Raw genomic sequence first — 27,692 nt, 5'->3', positions numbered from 1 at the left:
GAAGAAACTGTAGGGGGACTAGACTTATAGAAGAAACTAGCTGCTGAAATTTTTAAATCTGTAGAAAATAATGGAAGAAAACTGTCATTTTCATTGCACAGTTTTAAAAGCTCTGTAAAATTTCCATGGAATAAAAGATTAATTAAATTTAAAATTATTTGGCTTTGGATGCAATGACATGTTGATTCCTAATTCTATGGAGAATGGGTTTTAAGATGCATATGATACATTCTTAATAAGGAGTTCCTTACTGCTGTTTTAAACATGTATTTCTCAGAAACCCTAGATGTCTTCATATTATTTTCCTTGTTTGCTTTAGCTATTTAAACCTTGAGTTCTTCAAAATGGGAATTCTACCAAGTTCAGAAGCATCAGGGCAGAATTGTTCTTGAAGTTAAGGCTACTGGGATGGATGTTGCTTGTACCACATTAGAAATGATATGTGTTCTTAAGCCTTCTGATTGTTTCTCTTGCTGTGAAGGGAGACTTACTTACCCATTTTATGTACCATTTCATAGGTGCATATTATTTTATATCCTGTTTTCAAAGCCAGGATCTTCTCAATGCCTTTTTTTTTTCTTCCAGCTGCTAGACTTGAAATGTTTTGGTTCCTCTATTTTATATTTTGCTTTACCTCTCCAGTAATTGAAATCAATAATAATTTTCCAAGCAATATCTTAGTTCTGTCCTGAAATAAATTTTTGTGTTTATTCAAATGACACATATTTAGCTATTTTTCAGTCTTTCTCATGCATTCCCTTTGGATTAAGATTATCCTCCGAATAATGCCTTTAGCCAGAAACTGTGGATATTTACTGCAATTTGCAGACTCAATTACCTAATGGTAAAAGTGGTTGTTGATTTCTTAGTGTGCCTATTTATGCCTTGAGGCATTCATGAAATATAAATAAGGTCATAAATGACCTTACAATAAGGTGACTGGACTGGGGGGCTGTGGGGTGTCGGTGTGCATACTTTAAAGAGATTATTTAACTTATATCACAAGGTACTTCACATGCCTTTAGACAAAGTGTGCAAAAGGTGTATTGTGAAAGCTGTTCATTAATTGATATAAAATCTGCTGTCAGTGGGCAGACAAACAAGATGGCAGGCAGTAGATGTTTACTGCACTGTGGACATTCTTAGCAACTCCCAAGTGTACTATTCAAAATCGATTTGCAGTGCTATTCTTCCCATTTGATAGGATATCAGATAATATATTTGCAGTAACATACCATGTCTTGCATACTGTTTTTCATCTGTAACTTTCTGAAGTGTCACAGAGGAGATGCAAGTGAGGTACAATCCCTGTGCTCAGATGAGAAGGAATTTTTCCACCACAAGCAACAAAATTGGGAAATTACCCAAGTTTTGTGGAAATCAGGTTGGTACTCATAGCAATAGTATGCCCTGCTTATTTGAATGATTGTACAACCTGAGTCTTGAAATCCTTTGAGGTGTTGAAGCTTGCTGTATTTATTCAAAAACATTTCCTTAAGCATAGTGCCATATTAGCACATCCCTTCCTCTTAGGGTCCCGCATATTAACTGGGAGGTGCCATAAATGTGAAGACACTAGAAAGCTACTGACCTGAATGTGTCTGCAAATTCAAGCTTATCACATCAGAGAAAGATTTGCTGGTCCCAAGTTAGCTTACACAGAGCTAATAGAGGTCCTGCAGTCTGCAGGACCAGCCGTTTGGCCACGGATGAGAAATGCTCCCCCAGGGCGGTGCTGCAGACTGCATGTGAATACATGTACCTTTGCCATGAGGCAGCCCATCTCCTTCAAGCTGCAGTCCTCTCCTTCCAGAGAGGAAACTTCCAGAGAGGGTCTTCAGCCCCTGGGCAGGGTGAAGAGTTAAGTACAGAGCAGGAAAGAGAGCAAAGCAAGGAGTACAGAGGTGTGGTTTTTGCACTGAATATCTATTCTTTAGTACAGGTTTCCAACCTGTTTATTTTAATACACAAGGGTTAACACGCCCTGCTCCCTGCTGTTCACATATTCTTGAATTTTGAAACACTAGGAATGGTGTAAGTTGTTGGCTTGGTTTTAATAAAATAATAAAAATTTCCAATAACTAGAATCAAGCAACCCCATAATAATAAACAAAAAAACACACCTTAAACTGTAATTTGAAGTTTAGCTAGTTTTCTGCAACCCCTTGGAGGGATCTGCTAATCTTTTGACAAAACTGAAAGCAAAATCTTTTTATGTCCCATCAGAAATTTTTAGGAGCATATGAGGTATTTGTTTTGCTTTCGTTTTGAGTACTCATCCCATGATATAAACTCCAGGCCAAGCTGCTGCAAAGCCTGGTTTTGAAATAGTGTATGAAACACCGCTACATCGTAGGGGGTGCATTAGGGCATAATGATGCTCACTGTTTTAAATGGAATATCACCTCTGACTCCTTGCCACATAGTAAAAACTAGCTCTTTTTCAGGTCTTCATCTTTTGTAGATTGTTCTTTATGGATGAGAAGGTAGAGGTAGGTGCCGATTCAGCAATGGATGTAATATCTCAGAATATTGTTCTTACCTCTTGAGCAAAAAGAAAGGTTTTTGTTATTTTTCATCTGTTTTGGAAGTGTTTGGAGTGGCACCTTTCCCACCCTAGCTATAAAGTATTCGAGGGACCTAAAGTGGATTCACTTCTCCTGATAAATCTTCCTTGCATTTACTTTTGAACCAAAAAGCTGCCACTAACATGCTTAGAAGGCTTGGTCCTGTACTGATGACTCAATGGGGAACAGAGTCTGTATGAAGAGTTATGGATATAGTTGAATTGCTGTATAAGTATCAAAATGATAGACATTTGCTAACTGACTCCAGCTGCCTTAACAGCAAAGATAGAGAAGTATGAAGTCTGCAGAAACACAGGTAAACTGAAACATGTGTGTGTTTGCATAACATCGGTTAAAGAAAATATTACACCCATTTGTTTTCAGGACTAATTAAATGAGCCTCAAAGCTTCTAACAATAGGTGAGACATTCCTTTTTAATTCCAAATAGGAATTCTGTTTGGAAACTTGATTAACATTTCAGCAAACCACTGGTGCCAGAAAAGCTTGCTGTTTTAATAGCCTACCCGTATTTCATTTTATATTGTCAGTTTTCTCTCTGCCAAAGCACCTATCACCTCATGCTGCCAATCCATTGTCGTGCTGGAAACATCTGTAAAGCTTTGCTTTATGGTAAAGAGTTGGCTTTCCTTTCAAAATCACTGTCTCATGTTTGCTGTCTTCATGACTATCCATTTAGCATTCATTCTTGTTCAGTTTGATTTCAGTAACAGGAGGCTTTTGAGAGATGCAAAGTCACGAGTCTTTTCTTTCAGGGAGGAAACCTTCTGAAGAAAGTTAATATAGGGCATTTTGTTGTCAGTGAATGCAAAAGACCAGTCAGTGTTTCCTGATTTCAGCATAGCTTGGACAATTTGATTGGATTGCACAGTTGTTTTTGCTGTATACAGCCCACATTTTGAATTTGGTGCTGTGTTGCTGTAGAGTGTGCTCTTTCTTAGCAGAAAGAGGAGGAAAAGAGCAGAAAAAAAATGTCCCGAGTTTTGCAACACTAAGCACATTGAGTTTTCAAGCTGATTGTCATGTTGGCTTGTGATATGGACCAAGTGGTATATTTAATAGGCTGTAAATCAGAAAATCTGTTCCTTAGGCTGCTGTTGGAGAACTTGGTTCAGGTAGCAAGAGTCATAATGCTATCAGTCTCATCAAGTTTCTTTTATGAATTACTGGAGATGAACAGGCAAACAGCAAATGCTGGTCCATTCACCTACAACACAAGCCACCCTATGTCCATTGCTGATACACATGCAAAAATCTAAGACGTTCGTACTGAGAGTAAGCAAATGAATACCCAGCTGATGATAGTGGTGAAGATGCAGCTAGCAGTTGCAGTGCAAGCTATTGAGGGATTCTGAATGCATATATAGCTTATTAGTCCATGCTAATTTCATAGCTACTGTTGCACGTACTGTTAAAGCTTACACATACACCTGCCATGATTGTGGTAGGGATTGGGTGTGAGTTTCATCCTCATTTTTGCCATGTAGTTCTATCTTCTATTTAAAGTACAGCTTTGGTATTAGCAATTTTGTCTAATCAAAGCCTTCGGCAAATATGACATTGGTTTAATTTCTCACATATTTTTTTCCTAATAACTAATGTCTTATGCTGAAAGCAACATGTTTTCTGTGCTTTATGTAAGCAGCCTTTTATATGTCAACTTTTCTTTTATACAAGCCTTACTTCTTTTGCAGATTTTTGTGTTTAGTCTGAATTTGGTGCTATATTTAAGATTAATGTTTGTAATGTTGTTGGCATTAACTTGTAAGTTCAAGCTGGTGAATGAAAGTATTTTCTTCCTTTCCATTTCAGATCATGTAAAGGGATTTATTTAAAGTGCGCCTTGCAGCCCCCCCCCTTACTCCTCAGAAATAAACCAGGACCTGAGCTAGATTATTGGTACCGAAGTGAAGGACCATGCTTATCTTCCATAAAAGTTTTCTTTCTTAATAAATGAATATAACATTTACTCTTCTACCTTACTCTGGCGATTACAACATTGAAGATAAATGTAACTTACAACAGCAAGTATAACAGTACTATCTGTCTTTCTACGGGATAACTGTTTGTTATCTTTCCAAAAAATGTGTGGTGATTAGCCAGACAGCAAGCAAATGCTGTTTTGTACACCTGTATGCCAGATGTTTTACAGCTGTGCACATACTGCTGCTGCTGAGCCTGTAGTTAGTGCCATGAGACAATTGAGTCAGGAAAAGTATGAATTTTTCTCTTGCAATGGGCTGAAATGAGATTGAAGGGGACAGAGCTGCCAGTTGAAGGAATTGTTAGTGCAATCAAGAAGCAAATCTTGTGGCATTTTGTTTGGGGATATCACTGACACTGAGAGTTAGGAAGATTTCCTGTGGCTTCTTAACAACTAAAATATTTTCTGTGGAACTTCAATGTCTGATGAAGTTAAAACAGGAATTGCTGAAGTAACATAGGTTAACTGATTCTAGTAAATGAGCTGCATAGATTGAAGTTTTACAAAGATTCATAGGAATTTGGGACTAAAAAAGTCCTATTATTTTTAAGGACAAATGGGTATCTGAATGTCACAAAGCTTTGAAAATCTTCTCATTATTGAACTTTTCTTTTTCTTCCCAAAATGGATCTTTTCCTTTCTTAGTTCTTAAAACCATGGACAGTTTGACAAAGGAAATGGTGCTATCATCACAATCCCAGTCCATTTCTTTCCTTATGACTCCTACAGTCATTCTCCTTTACAATGTACTTTGCAGCATTGATTTGAAAAATTGCAATATTTTGTAAGGAAGTGGGTTGGTTCTGCTATCGTGTAATCTTGTATTTATTCAGCAATAATAACATATTGCTTTGGATGTCAAAATGGAAGTTCCAGGAACTGATATGCTGCACATGGTATTTGTAGCCAAATCTCAGTGTAGTTCCAGCTGGATTCTGTGTCATGTCTTTAAAGAGAGGAAGGAGGATATCACACACTGCTCTGGGAAGGGGGCCAAGGTATTTGACATGAAAGTGGGCAGGCACATGTGCCTTTATGGGGGGAATGAGGGAAGGAGTGTGGAAGTGTAGAGAGATGGACATACTTTTGTTGTTTCAAAAGCCAACTGAAATTTTGGATTAGCATCTATAGGCTAGTCACTGACCCAAAGCTTTTAAGGCTTTTGAAAATCTGTTTTTAAGTTGGTGGTTTCAGGAATTTGTTTACTAGTGGCCTCCCAGTCTGACAATGACACAGTGTTTTGTTTCTTATTTGGCTTCTAGGCCCATGGAGCAGGGCTGCAAGCATATGATATGGAAAAGAGAATTATAGCCACCGCTGTGATCTAACTTCATTTTGAAATGCAGAATTAAAGAAAAATTATGTCAAATTACTATCATGATACCTCAGTGTGAGAGACATTAATATTTTGAAAGGAGATAGCCAAAATCTTCCTGCTAAAATACAAACTTCTCCAACTGTGTTCATCCTTACTTAACTCTTTTCAGCATTTAACCTTTTGGTGCTTTTGAGAAGCATTGAAGGTAGCATTTCCCTAGGCTGTAGAGTGTGACTGGGAGGAGCCCATTGCACACTGTGCCATGCAGTGTGAAGATCTGTGATGGTACATCATATGGCACAGTGGGCATGGGAAAGACTACTACAGCTCCAAAGTTGGCAATTAGCAGGGCGCTGTGCCTGAATGAATTATCTTTGGTTCAGTGGCATGTCCATCTGAATATATAACTAGCTTTTGCTTCCAAAGATACTGTGTTGCTAATGGGCTTTGTCATCTTTACATTATGTTGGGCTGTGCTGTGTCAACATGGGGCATAATTAGCAAGCAGGAAGGACAGCTGTCCTGGACCCACATGCAGCAAGGGACAGGTTTTCCTCTGGTTTTTGGGAATATTAGCTGTGGTGCTGAGAAGGCAGCTCATACTCTCTGCCTGCTGAATGGGTATTTATTTCTGCTTTCCCATCATGCTATTAAATTCATTTATTTCCTGTCTCAGGCGTAATAAGCTTTTCGTGGAGGGTTTTCCCCCCATGATCGTTTCCTGAATTAGATCTTCCTTCACTTTGGCAAGGAACTTCCTTAATAAACAGTCTTATCATCAGTTATTAGCTTCATATGACTGGTCTATGAAACACACAGGATTATTGAAAGCTATAAAATTTGTGTTAGTTGTTTTCCTACATCGTAATCCAATGATCTCAGTAGTGCCTCAGTGGGTTTGATCATATAAATTTATTGCTGCTTACCCACAGCGAACCAACAAGCTGCAACTGTGTGACTGGAGCTCAGATGAACTTATCTGCTTATACCCAGTGTGGTTCAGGGAAAAAACAGCTGTAAAATAAGTGTTAGTTTTAGTAACAATTGCTTTGGTTATAATTGTTTTGTTTGAGGTTTTTTTGTAGTTGTTACTTTCAGTAACTTTTAGTCAATTTTAGTAACATGAAGTTACAACTTCATTTAGTCCAGTTTTTAACCCAAACAACAAAAATGTTTATACTCAATATTGCTTTATAGTGAAGTGGGAAAAGAAGAGTTACTGTGGTAGAACAGCGTGCTACTAATAGCACCTGATGAACTAGCATAAAGTATCGTAATATTATTTGATTTAATGAGTCCTTAGATCCTATGATACTTGAAAGAAGGTTAATTGGTTGCTGACAACATAACTGTAATGGACTGTGTTTAAATGCATCATTTGATTCTACTTTTCTTGAAATCTTAGTTTATGAGGTTTTCACTCCCTATCCCCAGTATTTGTATCTCCTCTTGCTCTGACGCTAAAGAGCATTACCTCAAAGCACAGTATTGCTTCCAGCCTTTTATGTCCCTTGGTATGAATGGCTGTTGTGCTGGACAAAGTCCTCTTCTCTGATGAAGCAGACACATTACTGTCTTGGCTGATGGTTCATGTGGCAGGTAATGCTAAATGGTGCCTGTCTGAAAAGCATGATCAACTGTAATTGGTTTGGCACATTTATATGCAATATTAATTTCCCCTTGCTTGTATAGACCATATAAAGAGCAGCGTGGAAGCATTGTGATTTTATTTTTCTCCTTTCGATTCTGTAAAATAAAGTAATTTTCATCTCTCGAGAAGATGAGTGCCAGAGAGGTGGCCCAGCTTCCCTGAAAATGTGGAAATGTGGCTGCTGAAATAGCTGTACTCTAAGTCTCAGGAAGGCAAGCTAGGGCAAACTCAGCCCACATGCTCTGTTCTCAGTGCTAACTCTCTGCAGAGTGCCTGAGCAAGCTTGCCCAATGTTTCTGTTCTAGCAAGACAAAGTGCTGCACTGTATATTAGAGGGAAAATTTTAAGCTGTTGGGCTGCACCCCCAAATACAATTTATAATGCTGGAACTTAGAGTTGGGGCATGGACTCTGCAGCACACACTGTGACTGATGTGCTGTGAACCACAGATACAGCAAGCTAGAAGTGGAGAAATGGTGGGAGCATTTCAACATAGTTGACCTTGTCCACTCAGCCTGTCACTCATCGTTTTGCTATTACCATGAAGAAAGAAAAAAGTAAAGTATCATATAAATTCAAATCATAAACTGAGAGCTTATGTGTATGCCCAGGGAGAACTTTGGGGGAAATTTTGAATAAAAACTGCAATACAATTATTTTTAAATAGTTTACTTTTAACAAGAAAACATTTCCTTCTTAGACACTCAGAATAGTGGGAATAACTACCCACATTTATGGGCATACTTGCCTACCTGCACACCTACGCACCCTTAGTGGCAGGATACAATTAAGGATGCTTCCAGTTCTGGATTTGTATTTTCAGGATAAATTAAGACATTTAAATCAGGTTTCAGAAATATTTACAACTAGATTACATTGTCAAGAATATGTATGCTTTGACTACAGTAAGAAGCAACTAGTAAGCATGGGGATAAAATTCCTGTGCTTATCTGCACATTCATTTTTATTGGTAAATAAGTTAGTTATACTTCATAGTGGCTGCCTTCCTGACCATTAGGATATCTTTCATCCTTCCTTCTCCTTTCTTCTCACTTCCCCCACCCCAATATATTGGTTGTGCTGGAATAGATTCAAATACAAAAGTTGCATCAATATACAGTGTAATGTGTTTGAGGATTTTTGCAGCTTTGCTGGAAATCAAAATATTTTGGACAGTAGGAGAATTATTTCTCTGATAAAATGTTGCAGACTTATTTATTTATATGAACCTTCTCTTGGTTGTCTTCATCCAAAGAACATAGTCCTTTTTAACCCTCATTTATATAATAATGACATATTTTACACCCTTGTTCCTCAAAAAAATGCCAAGATACTCTTTTCATTAGGAATAAGGAGAAGACATCCAGGATTCAACACTTGCATCTATTTTACCTTCTGCTTGCTCTTTTTTTAGCTTCCCTCTTGCTTCATTTAGGAAGCAGCAGCTGTTTCACATTGTGTATCACATCCCATCCTTTCTAACAAGCAACAAGCTGAAGAGACTTACTGGTATTTTTCTGCTGCTTTCTCATTGCTCCATCATGAACTTGTAGTACGTCATCTATGTGGTGCTGCTCTGTGTTGTCAGAGGACTAATTTAATTAATTTTCATTAACTGTCCCTTAAATGAATTTTTCAAAGACAGATATAATTACAAACACAGCACAGGAAGAGCATAGGAAGAATGTCTGGCACAGCTATACAAATAGATGTGTTACTTCAGATATTCCCCTGCTGGTGAACAGGACGTGTAATCTGTAAAGGATTATATACGTAAGGGAGAAAGATACTGAAAGCGATACTGAAGCTTATTGAAGTAGTCAAAGCCAGTATAAAAGAAAAGAATAAAAAAGTCCCAAAGACATCAAATCACATGAGTGCCTCCAAAGTGCAGTGGCTAGTCTTCCCTCTCCCAGACACTCAATCAAAAAGGAAATAACAATTATCCTAATGCCTGTGCTTTGGCCATTATTGTAAGAGAAAGAGCATTGGAGCCCACAAGCAGCATTCTTAAGAGGTGATGAAGGTTTGCTTTCCACCACAGGTTGAACAGAAGCACAAGTACTGTGCAAGCAGCTCAGCATTTTACCAGCTGAAGTCACTCAGGAGTAGAATGACAAGCTGGAATTAAAAGCACTAGGAAGCTCATTTTGAAGTAACACTCATTTGTCTTTTCTACATGGAAGGGCATAAAAAAGTAGGGAGCACAAGTCCACACAAGTGAATAAGGCTTCCTAATAGCTTAGGTTGGTCAGTAATGCAAAATGGCAATGTTGCATAAGGATCATCGAGTCCCATAATTGTGTTTCCTCTGAGCTGAAGCTTTATTTCCATTTGCAAGTTGCCAATTTGAATGAACGAGCTAATAAGCCAAGGAGTAGGAGCTCTTGAAGACAGGCCACATTCGCTAAAAGGTGTGCTTTAATGGTATTATTTCAGTGTATTTTACCAGCAAGGTGTCCTAATTTGAATGTAGAAGGCCATCTACACATGAATCCCTAGTAGCTGAGCAAACGGTGGCAGTGACCACAGTTCCTTATATTCCTGGTAAATGTGCTGCTGCAGAAGTCTGTAGTAAAAATGGATTCTTTCACTTTTTCTAAAGGAAATGTCAGCAATCATTTCAAATCTTCTAAATGCCTTTTGCTAATGCTTTACATGTGCTTTATAAAATGGGCACAACTGGGAGACTTGCTTTACTCCCTAGCCAAAAAGAGAAACTGGGATGGGAGAATTGGTGAATATATTCACAAATGCCCACCACACACATGCATACGTGTCATGCTGGAACGAGGTACCACTGAAATTTAAGCAGAAGGGCTGTTCTAGCACATCTGGCTGTGAGCATTCTTATTCCAGGAAAAAAGTGCTTTTTTTTCTGGGTAAACTGAATCTGCTCTGAAATGTTAGCCAAACCTATGTATACCTTGCAACTGGAAAACGTTTGGTACACTTTAAAATGGCGTTTTTTTAATGGATAGCAACTTTTTTCTTTCTTTGGGTTGTTTAGGCCAAATGGTCAATTTCATTAAAGATGTGTTCTGAATTCTGTTTCCCAGATACAAAAGCTATGGTAATCCAAAAATGCATGTTCTTGTAGGCCTTTCAGCATGATTTCTAATACAATTAAAATTTAAAAAAAAAATTAAAAAAGTAGTATACAAGATTGATCCCAGATAATTGCAGTGGTTTCACGGGGTACTGTTTTCTGGGGATATGTTCATAAAAGATCAGCTTTAAGGGGATAAAGCCATCTTCATTTTATGGGGCAAATAGAGGCTTCTGTTTTGGTGTTCTGGTGTCTTCTGTGAGACTGATTCAGATACGTACTGTAGAGAAAGGAAAATTCGGCATGGCAGTTTGCTGCTGGCATTCTTCATGAAGAATTGCAGTTTTCTCCCAGATGGAAAGAAATCTACAGGGGAGTTGTTTTTTTTTAATAGGTCTGTATTATAGCTAACCATTCTTCTACTTATCACTGCGGATACGTGGAACACTGCCTGGGTTTGGAGTCTTTCCACTTTATAAAGTACAAAGTTACATTAATATTTTTTGACACTTGAGTAAGAAATATTCTTAAATTTTTCTAAGTTCAAGACAACTGACTGCCCTTTGATTCTTTCCAGACACATGTTTAATATCAGTCACAAAGGTACTATAGTATGCGATTTAGGGTTCTAAAAGACATGTGTCTGCAAATGAAAATCATATTGCTGACGTAGTATCAGTCTCTGCTTTTCTGAGGGATGGTGGTGCCCTGAGTGTAGAGAGGTCTGATCTGCTTGTGAATCAGCTCCATAACAGTTATAGTTTACTACATTTAAGTGTTTTGTAGAAAAGCGCCCTGTTATTTTTGGTTTGCCTTATATCACTCCAGAAAAAAAGTATTGTCCAGAAACTGGTTGAGTAGTGACTGAGATATTTGGGTAGCAAGAGCTGAGGGAGAGGGATGGCAGGAGTGTCTGTCTTGTCTCTTGCTTCAGGCCCAACTGTTCTTGCTGGTTAGTCAGAGTCCTAAATCTCATGCAGCCCTCGGTGAACTGGACCATGGCCAGACAGACAGGGTTGCAGCCATGCCCCTCTTTGCAGCAATTTGGGTGCAGATGCCTGTGCTCTGGAAGTGTAAATCTGAGCTGGCTTGGGGAGGAGCCTGGGCTCCTGCACCCTGCCTGCCACAGCCTTCTCTGAGGGGAAAGTAGTGTGAAGGGCTGCCTTTTGCTTCCTGTGGTTTTTTAAGGGGTCTTCACTAGCAAAGAGACCGTAAGCCTTAAATAAATATCAGAATGAGCTAGGCAAGGGTCAAAATCTAATGAGAGGAAATGAGTAATAAGGATGTCATAGAGCATCTCCTAGGTTATTTGGAGTTGTGCCCTGGGTATGTCATCATTTTCCCTTTTCTCTCAGAGCCTTTTTTTTTTAAATAGTAGCCGTAATGAAAGTGAAATGGATCTGAGTACAGTACCTGTTAAATGCCAGCTTCCTCTTCTATGGCATCCATCTGTAAATGCAATTAGGACAAACATCTGCTCCCAGAAATGACTTCCTGACCTGTGCTGGTTTTTCCTGTGTCTGCCAAGCTTCTCATTGCCCTCCCCAGTAATCCCAGCAGATCCACAAAAAAATAAAGATCCTTATTCATGTGACATTGCAGCCAGTTCAGCTGGCTTCTTGAAACTCAAAAGTTCTAACTGAAGGAACAATACCATACTATTCACAAGAACAAGAATTTTTTTCAGTTGGGAAGGCTATCGCATTGGTTAGGCATACATAATCCAGGTTACTTCTGCATTATAACCTGGATTCCACAAAAATGAACATTTATGTAAAATATCTTTTTCAGCTAAAATTTTAATTAGTGGGCAACTGACTAGACAGTAATCTTGAAAAGGAGAAGACTATAATACAGCCATACATTAATATGTAGGCATTTGCTTCTGAAAACAGGATACTGAATTTGGGTTTACACATCAGCTGGCACACAGTATGATGTGCGGTATTTTGTATAAGCTTGTTGTCTTAAAATGTATACTTAAAGCTGATTGCTGTTATCTGAGCTCTGCTGTGATCTCTGAATCATTTTGGCAATTTTTCTTCGAAATATTTCTTTGGTCTGTGAAGAGACGTTGCCAGGCATCTGTATTAATACCTCTATAAAAGAAGGAAATACTTTCTCACGTGTGGTTCGAATGTGGAAGTCATTAACACAGGAAAGCCACTGAGGCCAAGAACTTAACAAGACTTCTAAAAGGTTATAGCCATCAACAATACACAGAGTTGTAATTAATATAAGTAATTTGGAAAAAGCGCTAAGTGTAGTGTTCAAGGATTTGGTCAGTCTACAGCTATCAGCTCCCAGTGTTGGACAGAGATTCCTTTGTCAACCTTCATAGTTTTAACTTTTCTCTGTAAAGCATCTGGCACCAGCCGCTGTCACAGACAAAACCCTGGGACAGGCACATTTGCTCTGACCTGATAAAGCACGCTCCCTACCTGCCTTCTAGCTGATTTAAAGTGTGTAACTGTATTAATTGATCATACTGCACCAGTTTTCCATGCGTATACAATGCCCTGCTGCTCTGTACATGTAGAAAGCAAGGCAGTAGGAGCTTTTGTTACTAGACTGCATGAAATGCAAGTAAAATACAGTGTTTCACAAAGAAATGCAGCTAAGTAGATACAGATACTTCCCATGTTCATCTGTCTTTGATGACTTTTTCCCATTTCTGTATTTCTCTGTTGTGTCCAGGCACATGCTCTGCATTGTCCTACAGGCTCACACACAGTTGCAGCAAAGCACCAGCAGCACAAGGGAGACAGAACATGCGGCGGCACACAGGGAATAAAGCCTTTTTTTATGTGCCCCAGAGAGAAACATCATGCTGCTGGCACTACATATGTCAGTTTTGCATTTGTGCCTGAGACCCTGAATGAGCCATGCTGACTGTAAAGGTCTGATCCAGACTGTAGTAAAGAACTCAATGCCATTGTATTCGGCATCTGTAGTAAAGATATGATGCAGTGAGTAGACAAGGAAACCAAGTGCTTTGCAGGTAATCTGTCCAGAATAGGATCAAGGCATGTTTGTGACAGCACAAATAAGCTCCCTCTAAATTTGTGAAGCACTTTGTCTCTTTACTTTTCTCTGGGAAAAATCAAAAACTGGATTTCTTAATAACTTTCACCAAAAATCTATTTAAAAATAGCTTCACAGTCAGTATTTAAGCAATGACAAAGGAGAAATGTAATGTGGAAGCAAAGATAAAGCAGCGTTTTCTCATAAATAAACAAGTAATATTCAAATGGGAATAACTAAAGGAATTCCAACTGCTGGCAGGGATGCTGATGATGAGACAGCAGCACAATCCATGGCTGCATCCAGGGGAGAGCAGTCTTGCTTACCAACAGCCTCTCTTCAAGGAATATGCCCAGGAAGGTGGGTAGCAACACACTGCTGGGGCATTGGAGCTATTCAAGCGAGGCCAGTGTGCCATCGCAGGGGTCCTTCACTCGTGGGGTCACCAGGAGGGAAGGAGGCAGGCTGTGTGTTAATGATCATGTTGTGGGTTGTATCTTTTATGCCTTTGGCTGAGCAGTGGAGTTGTAAATGGTTTGTTTGCCAAAAATGAAAGTTATTACAGACTGGCCTTGTTTTGATTAGGAGGAGCAGGCAGGAGGGCTATACCGTAAGTGTAAATAAATCTTTTGACATTGTCTGCTAGTTTGTTCACTTTGGCATTAGAGAGATTATATTCTAAATGGGTTTTAATATACATATTATCATTTTACTTTAGTCTTTTTATTATTTACTCTGTGCACAAACAAATTTCCTATGATGTGGCACTTTTACATATTTTTAATGCTTGAGAAGAAGTTCCCTTAGATCATTCCTGTACTAGATGTTTGTCAAAACACAGAGTCATATTAACTTTTTTTGTGTTGGGATGCAGAAATTCATTATTAACTTCCACTTTTATATTTTTTTGTCCTTTCATATGCTTCATCTGGGAAAAATACTGAATGCCACACACAAAACATCTGTTTGGGGTTGGTTTGTTTTTCAGGCTGAAAAAAAAGTGTGTTTCCAAATATGGTTTATTTTCATTGGACAGTTTAACATCATTTTTGTTACTTATATGAATATATTGTTATCCTTTGTGGTATTGCAGAAACTGTGGTTAGAAAAGTGACTTACTGCAAGTTCATACTGAGCAAAATGGAGAAAGTTGCATTTAATTTAAAAACACTATTACAGAGGCTTCAATATGTAATATAAAAAGATATTTCATGCAGTGTAACTATTTAGCATAGTTATTTTTAATTTTTGATTATAGGAAATTAAGATGAGTATCAGAGTCACCATTTTCAAGTTCCATTCTCCTGGCAGCACATCAGCCCCTTTTGGCAAATCATTTAACCTTTTCTGCCTCCTTCTCATTCACCTTTTAAAATGGAGATCTTATTTCATTTATTTCCCAGATGTACTTTGTGTATTTAATTCCTATTTGTAAGTACTTTGAAAAGAATTTTATTTATAAATATAAAAATATAGATCTTTGCTATATTATCTAAGAATACATGTTTATAGGATAAAGATTGTGCTCTCTGTCAGTTAACAACATTTTGCCTGGTTTCATTTGACAATTAAGTCTATCTGACAGCTTGTTAACTCATGGTTTTCTCTCAGTGACCAGAAATTGGGGTGTTAGTATCCCCCTAAGTAGAGAAACTTTAAAAATCAATATTGCCATAAGAGAGTTAAATCACACACTCATGGGTAGATTTTTTTCCTTTCTTCTTACAGTTATTAGTGCAGTTCCGGCAACTTGCAAAAAAAAACCAAAGTGCCTCTTCTGAAGGCACTGGCACACTAGAAGTCAGTGTCTTTCAGCCTTTTTGAAGCATTTCTATGCTTCTCCATTTTCCAGGAGAAGTGTAAGCTCCAGCAGCCTTTTGAGACCTCTTAGAATAGTGGTTTGATACACAATAGGATGAAAATTGCTGATCTAAGAAATATCCTTCATTTTTTATTTGCTTCCTTGTCAAAGGGAACCTCAGTATATTCTGATATGATTTTAGAGGACACACTGTATTGAATAATATGTACTGCTAGAGGCAGAGGTGTGCGATGGACTTTTTGACTGAGAATATCTGATTTACGCAGACGGTTTAACAATTTGACATCCTCATATCCAGCCACACTGGATCCATCCTAAATCTTCTGGGTTATGAACAAATAGAAAGGAAAAGTTTTTTAATTCTTCAGTGCAGCTAAGATAGCATTGACTTAGTATGTTGAAACAGTATTTTGCCTGGAGAAAGATGGGACAAAACTGCATATGGTTAGAAAGCAGCTGCATCCAGAATTATAATGCAAGGTGCTTTTTTGTAATTGTCTATTTCCTGTTTGCTTCAGTCTGTCACAAAGTAATATGTGTTAAGGACTACAAAGAGCAAATCATTTAAATTATTTATTCAAGCAACAAATGACTTGAGAAAGTAGATACAGAAGCTTGAACTAATGAGATTAGAGATGTTTACAGGTTGATACATGATGATGGTACAATGATAGTGACTGATGCTGGTGATGGCCACCATGTTTGACCATTCTATGGAGACAAGCCCCCAGGCTCTTCTTTCTGACATCTCCCATGGTAACTACAGACCAGAAAGTTGAACTGCACCTGTAAAGTGTATATCCTGGGTGTTCTTATTTCCCAGTACAGAAAACTAGATTGTGTCCACTCAGCTGGGATTAGCAAAGTATAGACACCTCCTTTTCCACCTTTCTCAGCTCCTGTTGCTTCAGGTGTTTTCCAAAATTCTTGTACGCTTTGGCGGTTTAAAAGTCACCATTGGCACTTAGTTTAAATATAGCGATAAGACCAAACTAGTTTGGAGATTTAACAATTAAAAAGAACTAATTTTAAATCATCCTTTGCCATAATCCCGCTGTGCTCTTTAGAGGCTGTTCTTCCCACATATATACACACACATATCATCTTTGCCTGATATGATGTTTCTTAGGGAACTTTACTTACTCAAGTATCAGTGAATGTAGTTAATTGTAACCAAGAGGGCTAGCGTGGCAGCAGTTAAATGTATTTTTAGTCACCATAGTTATGCAATCTTTTGGGATTTCTCCATGTTGTAATTTATCATTTAAATGACTGGATGATGCTCCTGATGCTCTTCCTACCATGATTTACTGGGAAGAGTAAAGATTGTTGCATGATGAGCACACATATTTGCTTTACATAGTCTGCTGCTGCCACCATCTCCCGTTTCTGGGCTGTAATTGAGGCTCTGTGCTTTCCTGTGTTGGCATGTCAGGCTGTCTAACCAGCAAGGCAAGTCTCATATGAAAGTTATGAGGCTTTTAAACAAAACAGCATAGTGAAGATCAAGACCAGAAAGGGAGACTTGCTCCCAGTGTTTGAGGAATGACTCTTCCAGAGAAACAATTGGTACAAAATAAACAGGCTTCAGAGGAAATGAAGGGTGCCTGGTCCCTGAACAAATGCAAGGCAGTTGGGGTGGGTCCACCTGAGGCTCTCCTTCCCTAATACCACAAAACCTGCTCCGCTTTCAGCACAACCTGACCTGCTGGCACAGCTTGGACACCTCTTCCCAACCCGGAGACCCAAGCGCTGGACAAAGCAGGAGGATTTTTTACCCATGAACATCAGATACTTCAGATATTCTGGTTGCTGAAACAGCATGAGAGGAATGTCTTTATCCTCTGGATTTATTCCCTCAGAAGTGTGTTTCCAGCACTGTCTGGTATATTGGACAGTCATCAAGAATGGGAACAGCCCTGGGAGCCTCTGACATCAGGAGTGAGCTGGAGAGAGGGATTTCTTCTAGCTGAGGAGGTGATTTTGTACAAGAGGCAGCAAGCGAGAATCCTCTGCCAGGGATTCTGTTGAAAGCCCAAGGGAGAAAGGAAAATCAGGATGTAGGCCTTGACCAAGGGAGCAATTACTCCTGGAAATGGATTTGAGTGGGCTGGGATGGAGAGAAGTGTTTTGGAACAAGTCACCTGGAATTTGTAGTCCTGCTTTTTCTCTCTCCCTCTATTTCCTCTGTGGTTAGTTGTTGGGGAGGCGGTGTTTCATTTTGGTTTTTTGAGGGGGTTTTGTATCTCTCATTTTTGTAATCTTTTGTCTATCAATTAACCTATCTAAGGCAAAAAAACAGCTGTATCCTGTAAAACATCCTGTATTGTGGATGGTATAAAAAAATAGTCCACTGAACACCATCTATCGTGCTACCTCAGAGAGGGAGAGATGTATTTCTTAAGTAAAATTTAAAATATTGATCCCATTGTGCTGATATTATGGTCAACATTTTCTTCTGCTTCAAGTGCGGTTTTAGAAAATCTAAGATGAAAATGAGTTGAGACAACTCTGCTGGGAGGAACTGCAGTCATATATCTGAGTCCTAAATGTTTTTACTTCATCCAGGAAATTGCTTGTTCTTTTCCAGATTATATCTATGACTAAGTATTCTATTTAGCAACTAGCAAAATGCTAGTTCTGGGTCTTCAGTGCTTCAGCACATCACTAACAGCAACATTTGAGTTCCAGTGGTATTACACTGACCTGTTCACTAAGAACTTGGCCAACCAAGCACTGGTTCTTCTCATCACTGCTTCCTTTGGGATATGCACCCACAGGCCTCTCCAAAACCTGTACTGGACAGATGCAGGCAGTTGCGTGGGTTTTGGGTTTTTCCTTAGGATGCCCAGGAGATCACTTTAGGACTTAGACTATTTCCGCTCAAGATAAATAAATTGTCCTGGTAATCCCACAGGGAATGTAACAGGGCACAAGCTACTTCTGCCTCAGCTGAGCACCTGGCAGCAAGGTCAGTTAGGATTGTATCATCAATACTCGGTACTTTATAACTTCATCCAGATGCTGAGAACAGAAGAACAATGTCCATGCGTTTCGTTGCTGTAAAACCTTTCACAAAATCGAACAGTTGCCAAGAATGTGGAAACATTAGCGACAAATATAATAGAATAATTGATGCTAGATGGACTTCTGCACCTGATATCAGTCAGCATGCCCGTGAAACAGAGCCATTTACAGCAAGGAATACTATAGCATACGTTGGGGTAGAATCAGCATCTTTTCAAACATCATTTTGATCATTTTGAAGGCTGCTAATTGTTGAGTTTTTTACTGTGATTGTTTTTATGCATTGCAACAAGGTCCTTTTTTGTTAAAGATTTCCTGAGAAGGAAATATGAGCTTCACTCTCCCTATCTCCTCTGGCTATCATCAGGTTTCGTAAAATTTCATTAAAACTTACAAGTAAACCGTTATTTAAACACTGACTAAAGATCGTTGCTTAGCTGCTTTTAGAAACCCTTGTTATTTTCAGGCAATGAAAAATAATGAGATAATATTTTCTTAAGCATTATGTAGCTATTAAAGTGGATTTTTTAGAAATTATTGCCATTTCCAAGGCTGAATTTATTAGTTTTTAAAGGTTGGTACTTTTTCCAGGAAGCCCCAACTTGCCTCCTTTGTGCATCTGCTTTTCCTAATGTTAGAGTTTGAGGTTTGTTTGATTTTAAGAGGTGGTGAAAGGTCACTTGAGTGTCAGTTCAGTCTTTGGTATGGTATCATTCCCCTCTCTAATACCTGGGTGTAGGGTTGTAGACTATATTGTGCGTATTTTGTTTTGGCCATTTCATTCTGTTGAATTACTTTTAATTAAGACAAACAAACAGGACTGCTCTCTTAATTAGTCTTTTCTGCTATTTTCACGTAATTTTTTTTCCTTTTATCACTGAAAACATGACCTACCCCTGAAGTGATAGAGCTCTGCAGAGTGGGGGAATTTTCCAGTTCTGTGGAACAAACTACAACCTGATCCTGGAGATACTTAGGATATGCTGCCTCATTTTCATGCACTAGCTTCCCTCTTAAGTGCACAGAGTGCCTCTGTGCAGTGCAGGACAGCCCAGCTTGAAGATGAACTGACAACTCACTGGAAGTGTTTCACAGTCGCATTCTTCAGAGTGCCGCAGTCCTACCTGCTACCATCATTGCATGGGTAGTCTCATGAAAAATTTCCAAGTACAGGTCTAAAACGAAAAATGCAGGGACTTTAAGGCATCCAGTAAAAAGATATGCACTCATTTCCCCAGTCGTGCAGTGGTATGACTGTTAATCTCTTTCTCCCACTCCATGGATTACAATTTCCAGTGCATGGCCAGCACCAGTGACAGTAGCTGTAATCTGACTAAAGATACTGATAAAGATAAAGAGTGCCCAAAGGCAGGCAAGGTTGGAGACCTGGAGGGATTTCTTCAGAAGGGCGGAAAGCTCTTCCTTTCAGCTTCACATGACAGATGCACTGCAGGGGAGCAAATTTCTGATAGTGGATCTGTCTTCTGGAGTTCTAACTCAGACTAGGAAACGTTATTGAAACCCTAAAGCACAGCTCCTTCGTGCCGCGCCTCAGGATTCCAACAAATTCTGGCACATTGAGCATAATGCATGCAGGTTTATAGTGCTATTTATAAATCTCTTGAGTTTCCTCTTGTATTGTTTCTTGCTGAGGAAATGTGGGATGTGCAATTCACCCCATCAGATTTTATTGAGGAGTTATCCGCAGTCATGTGTATGATGGATTCTCTTGAGAAACAACATCTGTTTTCTGCTGTATTTAAAGCTTGAAATGGTTGTGGGTTGTCTTAACTTGTTTAATTAACAAAAGGGTAGAATTAGATGTGAATTACTTGTACTTCTTGTCAAATGCAACATTTAACTCCATAAACCGCAGAATAGGGAGGTTTCGTCAATAAGCTCTTTGCTGATTTTTTTATTATCTTCTAACCTTCTGTTTTCTCTACTTTGTGTAAGAACAGATTCCTCTGGTTTCCTTTCTCTAGTCAGAAACTATGCTGTGTCTATAAAACAGACACATCTTGTCTTATAGGTGAAAAAGACACTAAACATGAATTGGATGTAGTCCTCAGGGCCATCTGTTTTGCAAATCATGCCATTGTGCTAACCCAGTTAAGATGATCTCAGGTCCTATTAGAATTTTTCATATAGATAAATGAAGCGGTGGGGGTGAGAAGTATGTATGGATATACACTTGAAGTAAAAGGCAGGATATGTCAACCCCTGACAAGTATTTGTATGATAAAAAAGGAAGCTTAGCAGCATAGTTCCTCTTGGGACCATAACAAACCTGGCTAGCAGTCTTAATGCTTGACTGTGCAACTGTTATGTAGAACTTACAGCTAACTGAAATGACAAGTCAACTCATAACTGTGCTTTAAATGAAACTCCAGTGAAGCTCAACTTGGTCACTCTTCCAGTGACAGTGGATGTGTTCTTGGAGAGGGTGTGGAACAGGACATCCATATAGCTTCCTTAAAAATCACTGGCATCCTGCTTTTATAAGTAAGCTCCTTATGTTTTTTGGGGGATGGGGGGTTGTTTAGTCATGTAAGTAAACTTCTGGAAGATCATAAATGGCTAGTATAAATAACGGTAGCCTTCAGGCTTTCATAACTAAAATTGTGTTTTATCTTCCACCAGTTGTGCATTTCCAGGAGCGTAAACAATCCTCAGGATAACTGACTGTGAGACTTGCTGCTTTTGCCTCCTAAACATATAGAGTGCCATAGTCATAAATAGGCACTGTATTTTTTCGCATCATCTTTCTGCATTTGATTTGCTCTCATGGATGTATAGACAGTTGCATAGTTTGCAGAGAAAATGGTTGATTCCAGTGAGATCCTACTAAACTAGTTCCTGTTAATTCCTATATGATATATTATGGGCAACAGCTGGATGAGTTCTTCAAAAAAAAACTTTTTTTTTTTTCCCTGCATAAAGCATGCATATGAATTGCATTAAATCTTAAGGTACAAAGTTTATGCCTCATATATTCTTTCTCCCAGGGTAAATGTGATAGTAACAATTTTGGTCAAAGTGCTGATTATTTTGGCCACCTAAATTCAGTTTGCAGTCTTAAGTGGATTATGTGTTGTCATTCACTGCTTCTTACCCTGCTCTTTTATCACAGACACCCTGTGTGACGTTGTTATATTAGAGTGGAGAGTTGTGCAATATATGGGGGTGTGTATTGTAGGAAATGCCTAGACAGCTGCTGTATGACTGGAAATTTGTGGGGGTTTTTTCATGCTGTTCGTACCTGCTAATTACCAAAGTGATTTATGTTTCAGGCATATTTTCTCTTTCACTGTTCATTCTCCTTTTTTCAAGTTTTAGAAATCAAGTAATTTTAGTAAGTAGTTATCTCAGAAAGCCTTGGAGAGGTGGAGGTAGTCTGCCAGCCACTGTGCAGGTATGGAATGTGCTGCAGCCGGGGAGCAGGTTAGCATCTCCACACTCTGTGCAAAAATCCAGCTCCAGTTACTTAGGGCAGGGAGAGGGATGCTTCTGGGTCATGTCTGCTGGGGTTAAGGCCAACTATGAACTCCTTTGTTAATGCCTTCATTCAACATAATGGGAAACAGTGAGAGGGAAGAGGATCATTCTGAGCCTGCAGCCAAGTGGAAAGCCAGTCAGCTCAAGCCTCAACCTCTCAGCTGACTGAGCCCTCTTTTCTCTCCTGCCTTTTTGGCTGCAGGAAAGAAATGGAGGGCTGGAGAGGGAATAATCAGTAGTAATCTCCTCCGTCAGCCAGCCGTCTCCTCCTATTAACCTTGAAGTAATGAAAAAGGGATAGATTCTGCTACATGTTACCTCTGTGTCCAAATAATGAGAGCAGAGAGAAGTGTTCGTAAATCTACATGGCTTTGCCTGTTTGGAAGTCTAGGCCATGGGGAAAATGACAGGACGTGTTTTATTTTTGCTCTGTAATTCGCACAGGTAGTCGTCCCAAAGTGTTTCCTCTGTGAGTTTTTTTGCCTTGTATTTCATTTTACGCAGCAGTAATTTTAATTCAGATGAACTCGTTCCCTTTTGTTGACTTATGTTTTCAATATGAGAATAGTTGTATTCCCTGAACTGGCAATAAACTGGTTTGATATTCACGTTTTATAGACATAATAGCTTGCTATAACTTAGTACAGTGGAGTTACACTGGTGTAGAACTGGGCCTATGAAAAAAAAATACAAAAAAACCAAATCCAAAACACATATGTAGGACTTTTTTTAAACTTTCTTAAAAAAAAAATCTTCCCTAAACTGATTTCAGTTTTTATTATACAGGCAAAATGAAGAGTGGCCAAGCTTGTAGACATATTAAAAAAAAAGATGGGGGGAGGAGACCTGGAATTTGGGAGTTTACTTTTGGATGTAGAGCTGCCATGCACAGAGTAACCAGAAAGTTGTCTTTGGCAATTTGGTCATTCCCCTCCCAGTGAGACGTATTTCATTAAGGCAGTTTCTTGTCAAGTGTTAACTCAGAAACTGGGATGAATCTGAGACAGAAAATAATTCAGTTACCCTAATGATGTAGTACTCCAGCTAGTGTGGCCAGCAGATAAAGAATACTAACAAGGTGGTTTAGTACTTAGCCAAGATGCCAAGGCAATGTCAGCCAATAAAATGATGTAATGCAATCAGTGACAGGGCTTTGTCAATGCAAACTGACAGTTTTGTCTTTTAATCCTGCTGCATGCAATAACAAAAGATCAGGAAGGACTATATTTAAAAACAGAGGAAATGTACTAAGTCCACTAGAAAAGCTAGTTGCATTGGGTTTTTTTCAGAGCTGGATCTCAAGTGAGATGGTGGCTGCACCAATACTCCCTGACCTCCTTTTCCCCCTTCCCAGCATGGGATTAACCTCTGAAACGGCAGCAGAGCTCTCTGGAGTAAATGAGACTATGGTGGAGAGATGTTACAGTTTGCTTGTATTCCCACAATGGAAAAACATTACGTGAGCATTTGGAGTGAAGCTAAAGCATATGGGAGATACTAACTCCATCACTGTGTGTGCAGCAGAGCAGGCTGACGTAAAGAAATACAACCTGCTCCAGCCCAAAGGGGGCCTGTATGTCTGGCTCTCTGCAGGAGCTAGGTTGGTGGTCATGTATTTTTCCTCTTTTGAGGCCAATTAGCAATTTAGAGCTTGCCTTTGGCTAGAGAAAACACCATAGCTGAGTTGTGCCCTAATTCCCCCTGGGGAATTAGAGAGGATAGAGAGAGGATGCTCTGTGCTCTCTTCTGGGAGGTGATGGCTGGCCATGGCGTGCTCTGACCTCTGCCCTGCAGCCAGCGGCCTGGTGGTGATCTGGTCATGCAGATTTAATTCATCAGCCAACCAGTGCTGGTCACAGAAATGTGTATTTTCATCAGTTCAGTGTGTTGAATGAGGTTGGCTGCAGTAGGATGAGTGCTATAGCCAACTCCAAGGGAGAATCATCCCAGGGGTTCACAGGGTGAAACTGTCCCCTTTCAGCACCAGATTTCAGCGCACATCATGAAAACATACCCCAATCTGACTTTTTCCTTAGGTTATTGTGTTTGGAGTGCTTCTGGTACTCAAGCCAGTATAATGTTTTTTTCTACACAGCCGTGTTCGAAGGTTACCTCCTGGGGTCAGATTAACCACCAACTTTAATGAGCTCTGCTGGCTTGCCTCAGCTAAAATTTTGTTCCTCAAAATCTAGAATCTATTAAATAAATTCTAATGCAAAAAGGCTCTTAGCCAACAAACAGTCGAGCTAAGCTGAACTGCAGGTTTGTTTCCAGAGATTGTAAGGTCTTCCATCTCTTTGGGTATTAATATAAGACCTAATATAGCAGGGCCATCCTCCACCTCTGAGGTTAAGATATCAAAAGGGTTTATGGAGTCTTTAAGCCCAAATTAGTGCTGTGAATTAGTGGAAACTTGGTGAGATATTCAGGGCTTCCCTCTGTCATCTTAGGAAGACTTAGGTTGTGAATACAGAGTGGTTCAGGTTGGTCCAAGCTGGTCCTGCCTTAAAACTGCCGCATAGTTGCAGCCTTTACCCTATGCCAGTGCTGGGGAAAACCGCTCCTGGCTCAAGGTGCTGAAACAGCAGAAGGTGAAGCAGATGGAAAAATAGCATTATTCTGCTGAACCTGCTCTCCAGACGTCTTCGGAAAGGAGAAGGAGGGAGTTCTGAGGAGGGGGAGGTGAGAAGCTGAAGTAACTCTGATTTAAAGAGGCTTAAGCTATTGTGGACCAGCTCCTCAAGATTTCCATGGGACCCACGTGTCTTTAATTGCTGCTAAAATGCCAATTGTAAATAATAGTATAAGTAGCTTGAGCAGACCTGTAGTTAACTCTGTAATTTAAGTTCATGAAACTATTTACATGTTTTAAAGTATGCAGATGCCAGTGTCTTATGCTAGATCAGGATCTTAATTATGCATAGTTTGAGATAATTGGGTTGCTTTAGCTTCGTAACTCAACCTGCTAATCCTAACTGCTAAATTAGGATTCAACTGTAATCCATGTATATTTAGTTGAACTATTTCAATTTTTTCCTTATATTAAGTAATCAGTCATGAAAGTGTCATGATTAATTCTGCTCCTGTATTCTGGTTTTCTGTGGGTGAGGTCTGAGTTCAACGCATTCGTGTCACCAGGTGAATTTGGGCAGTTATGTCCTTGCCATTTCCTGTGTGATTTTTCCCAGTCAATATAAATGGATGAATGTTCTGGATAAATATTCAGAGGAACAAGTCCCAGAGTATCTTCATTTTGTTAAGGCGTTTCTTCTTAAGTTGCTGTGGTAGCCTGCACTTTTTGGCTTTTATTTTCTCTTTCCTGTCTTTCAGAAGTGTACACTTAAAAATTAATCTAGAAAGTAGCAAGCTTGACATTTTTAACAGAAACAAAAAAATGTGGTGAAGATCACAGCTGCAGTTGAGTCCATGATGAACAATACCGCCTTTCTCATGATCTAAGGTTTACATGGGTGGAGTGATTATCTGATTACAGGTGCAGGATTATAACTTCATTTGATTGTTTCCACAGATGAGCACCATGCCAGGACTGCCCACAAGGCCATGCTTCTATGACATTGACCTTGACCCCATCACAGAGCAAGTGAAAGGATTGTTTTGAGAGTGACATCCAAATTCAGGTCAGTCAACAGCCTTTATTTTCCTGTTTCAGCTTGGCGGAGGATGTTTGTCTCTAGTATGCATACAAAAAAGGTTGTCAGGTGTTTATCTAGGCCCTGGTTTCATTGAGGACTCCACACTTAGGGGAACATTTCATAATTTGTGCTTTATTATATGGGTTTCCCATTTGCTGAATGGTGGCTGGCATTTTGGTGGTGTGCACTGATGCTGCACGTTGATGATGCCTTTTGGATTTCCCATCTCAGTCTGGCATGAAGAAGAGCTGGGTCTGCAATTATACTGCTCTTGGCTATTAAAAAAGTCAGTTTGAAGAAATCATGTCTTGTTACTCACCTCAAAAGAAATAATCTAGTTCATCTTTGATGTTACTCTTGTGTGGTGATGTGTTTCTGTCATTACCTAGATATCAGGGGAGATGTTTCTCAGCTTTGTCATGAGCTTTGCTTTGTTTTTTCTTTTCTTTTTGATTGCCGTCATCTCTCTCAAATGGTAATAAGCGTTTCAGAAACACAACTCTGTCCTCTTATCCCGGCTGTTTCAAGGGTTCTCTCCCTTTTCCTTAAAGGTTGCAGCTGCTCGCCACCTCCTCCCCTTCTCTGAGCACTTACTTAATCTTCTTGATGTCCTGCTTTAATTTTGTGTAGCGCATGAGGAAATCTTTTACAATGAGAGTGGTTAAACACTGGCACAGGTTGCCCAGAGATGTGGTAGATGCCCCATCTCTGGAGACATTTACGGCCAGGCTGGATGTGGTTCTGAGCGACCTGATCTAGTTGAAGATGTCCCTGCTCATTGCAGGGAGGATTGGATTAGATGACCTTTGAAGGTCCCTTCCAACCCATTCTATGGTTTGGAACTATTCTATGATTCCTCGCTTTAAAATCCAAATTGTTATGAAAATATTCCATGCTGTTCCATTTTAGCCTTGTTACGTACTAAGTGGAGCAAAAGAGGATGTAATCCTAACTGAAACAAACCAGTTTGTGATGGGTCTCTTTATTCTTATCATTTAAGACTCTCTCGTCCCTCAGTAAATCAGTCTGTAGAGTAAAATGGTTACTTTTACCAGAACAACAACATGACCATGAGCTAATAGGACTGTGATGGAACCAGGTGCTTTTAACTCTGCTCTAGCAATCCTTGTTACTCTGGTTTGAGAGAATCTGCTTTCATTTTCTGTTTCTGTGTTTTGATGGATTGTTTGAAGGAGGGGAGAGGTTTGCACAACCCAGCAAGGTTACTGTTCAGACCAAATTAACTGTTCACTTGCCCATACTTGAATGTCACAGCATTCACATACATAACATCTGGTGAGAGCAGATTTTGCCATTTTGTGTGTACCAGTCAAGACAAGTAAAAAGCAATTAGCCTGAAAGTTGACCCACATGCACAGGTAATTACTACCTTATATGCAAACCATCAACTGACTGTTCTGTTGCTGGGTAGTGTTAAGTATACCACTTCTTGGCATATATCCCATTCGTGTTACTGATACACGTTCTGTGTCTGATGGCTTCGTTGCATACATATTGATTCATCATGTGTCAGTCACGTAATTACTTCTGAATCATTTGAAATGACTGTAGAATCCTGATGTAAAATCTATATGCAGATTCACACAGCCTGCTTAATCAGTTGTTTACTGCCTAGCCTTACACAAATCTGCCCAAACCACGGATTGGCAAGTTTTGAAGAACAACAGTAATTAAGCAGATGAAATCCTCCTTTCCAACTGTGAAGGCCTTTCATTTGAAGTTGTGCACGAAATGAAAATGTTAAACTTGGCTTTTAGTCAGTGATGGTGTTTTCTCAGGTGTAAAAAGAACTGCTAACAAAGTCAGCAAAACATAATAGGTAGAAAATATATATCCAACTGTTAATAAATTATTTTAATTTCATTATGGAGGCACTGATTTAATTTCATTATGGAGGCATCAGACAGATGAGTGATTCGCCTCACTTAAGCTTAAGCCTTTTAAAGAAAGAAACAGCTTGATCACATATATTTTTCATCAATGTAGGCACATACGCACGTGTGTTCCTACCTTTAACAACAGAAGTATATGCCTTGAGAGTATTGTAATACCCAGTGAA

The 27,692-nt window shown here is 39.3% G+C and overlaps 1 protein-coding gene across 3 annotated transcripts in view; it reads left to right on the top strand.

Annotated features, from left to right (window-relative positions):
* Nucleotides 1–27,692, top strand: part of MTHFD1L (methylenetetrahydrofolate dehydrogenase (NADP+ dependent) 1 like) — a 157,736-nt gene that overhangs the window by 125,141 nt on the left and 4,903 nt on the right. For all 3 annotated transcript variants that reach the window (XM_030499863.1, XM_030499864.1, XM_030499865.1), the window contains one exon: nt 25,489–25,597. In XM_030499863.1, coding sequence (XP_030355723.1) covers nt 25,489–25,578 — 90 coding nt within the window. In that variant the 3' untranslated portion in view covers nt 25,579–25,597. The remainder of the gene's footprint in view (nt 1–25,488; nt 25,598–27,692) is intronic.

This window comes from Strigops habroptila, chromosome 10 (assembly GCF_004027225.2).
Source record: "Strigops habroptila isolate Jane chromosome 10, bStrHab1.2.pri, whole genome shotgun sequence".
Lineage (NCBI taxonomy): Eukaryota > Metazoa > Chordata > Aves > Psittaciformes > Psittacidae > Strigops > Strigops habroptila.
This window is presented reverse-complemented; position numbering and strand designations above follow the sequence as displayed.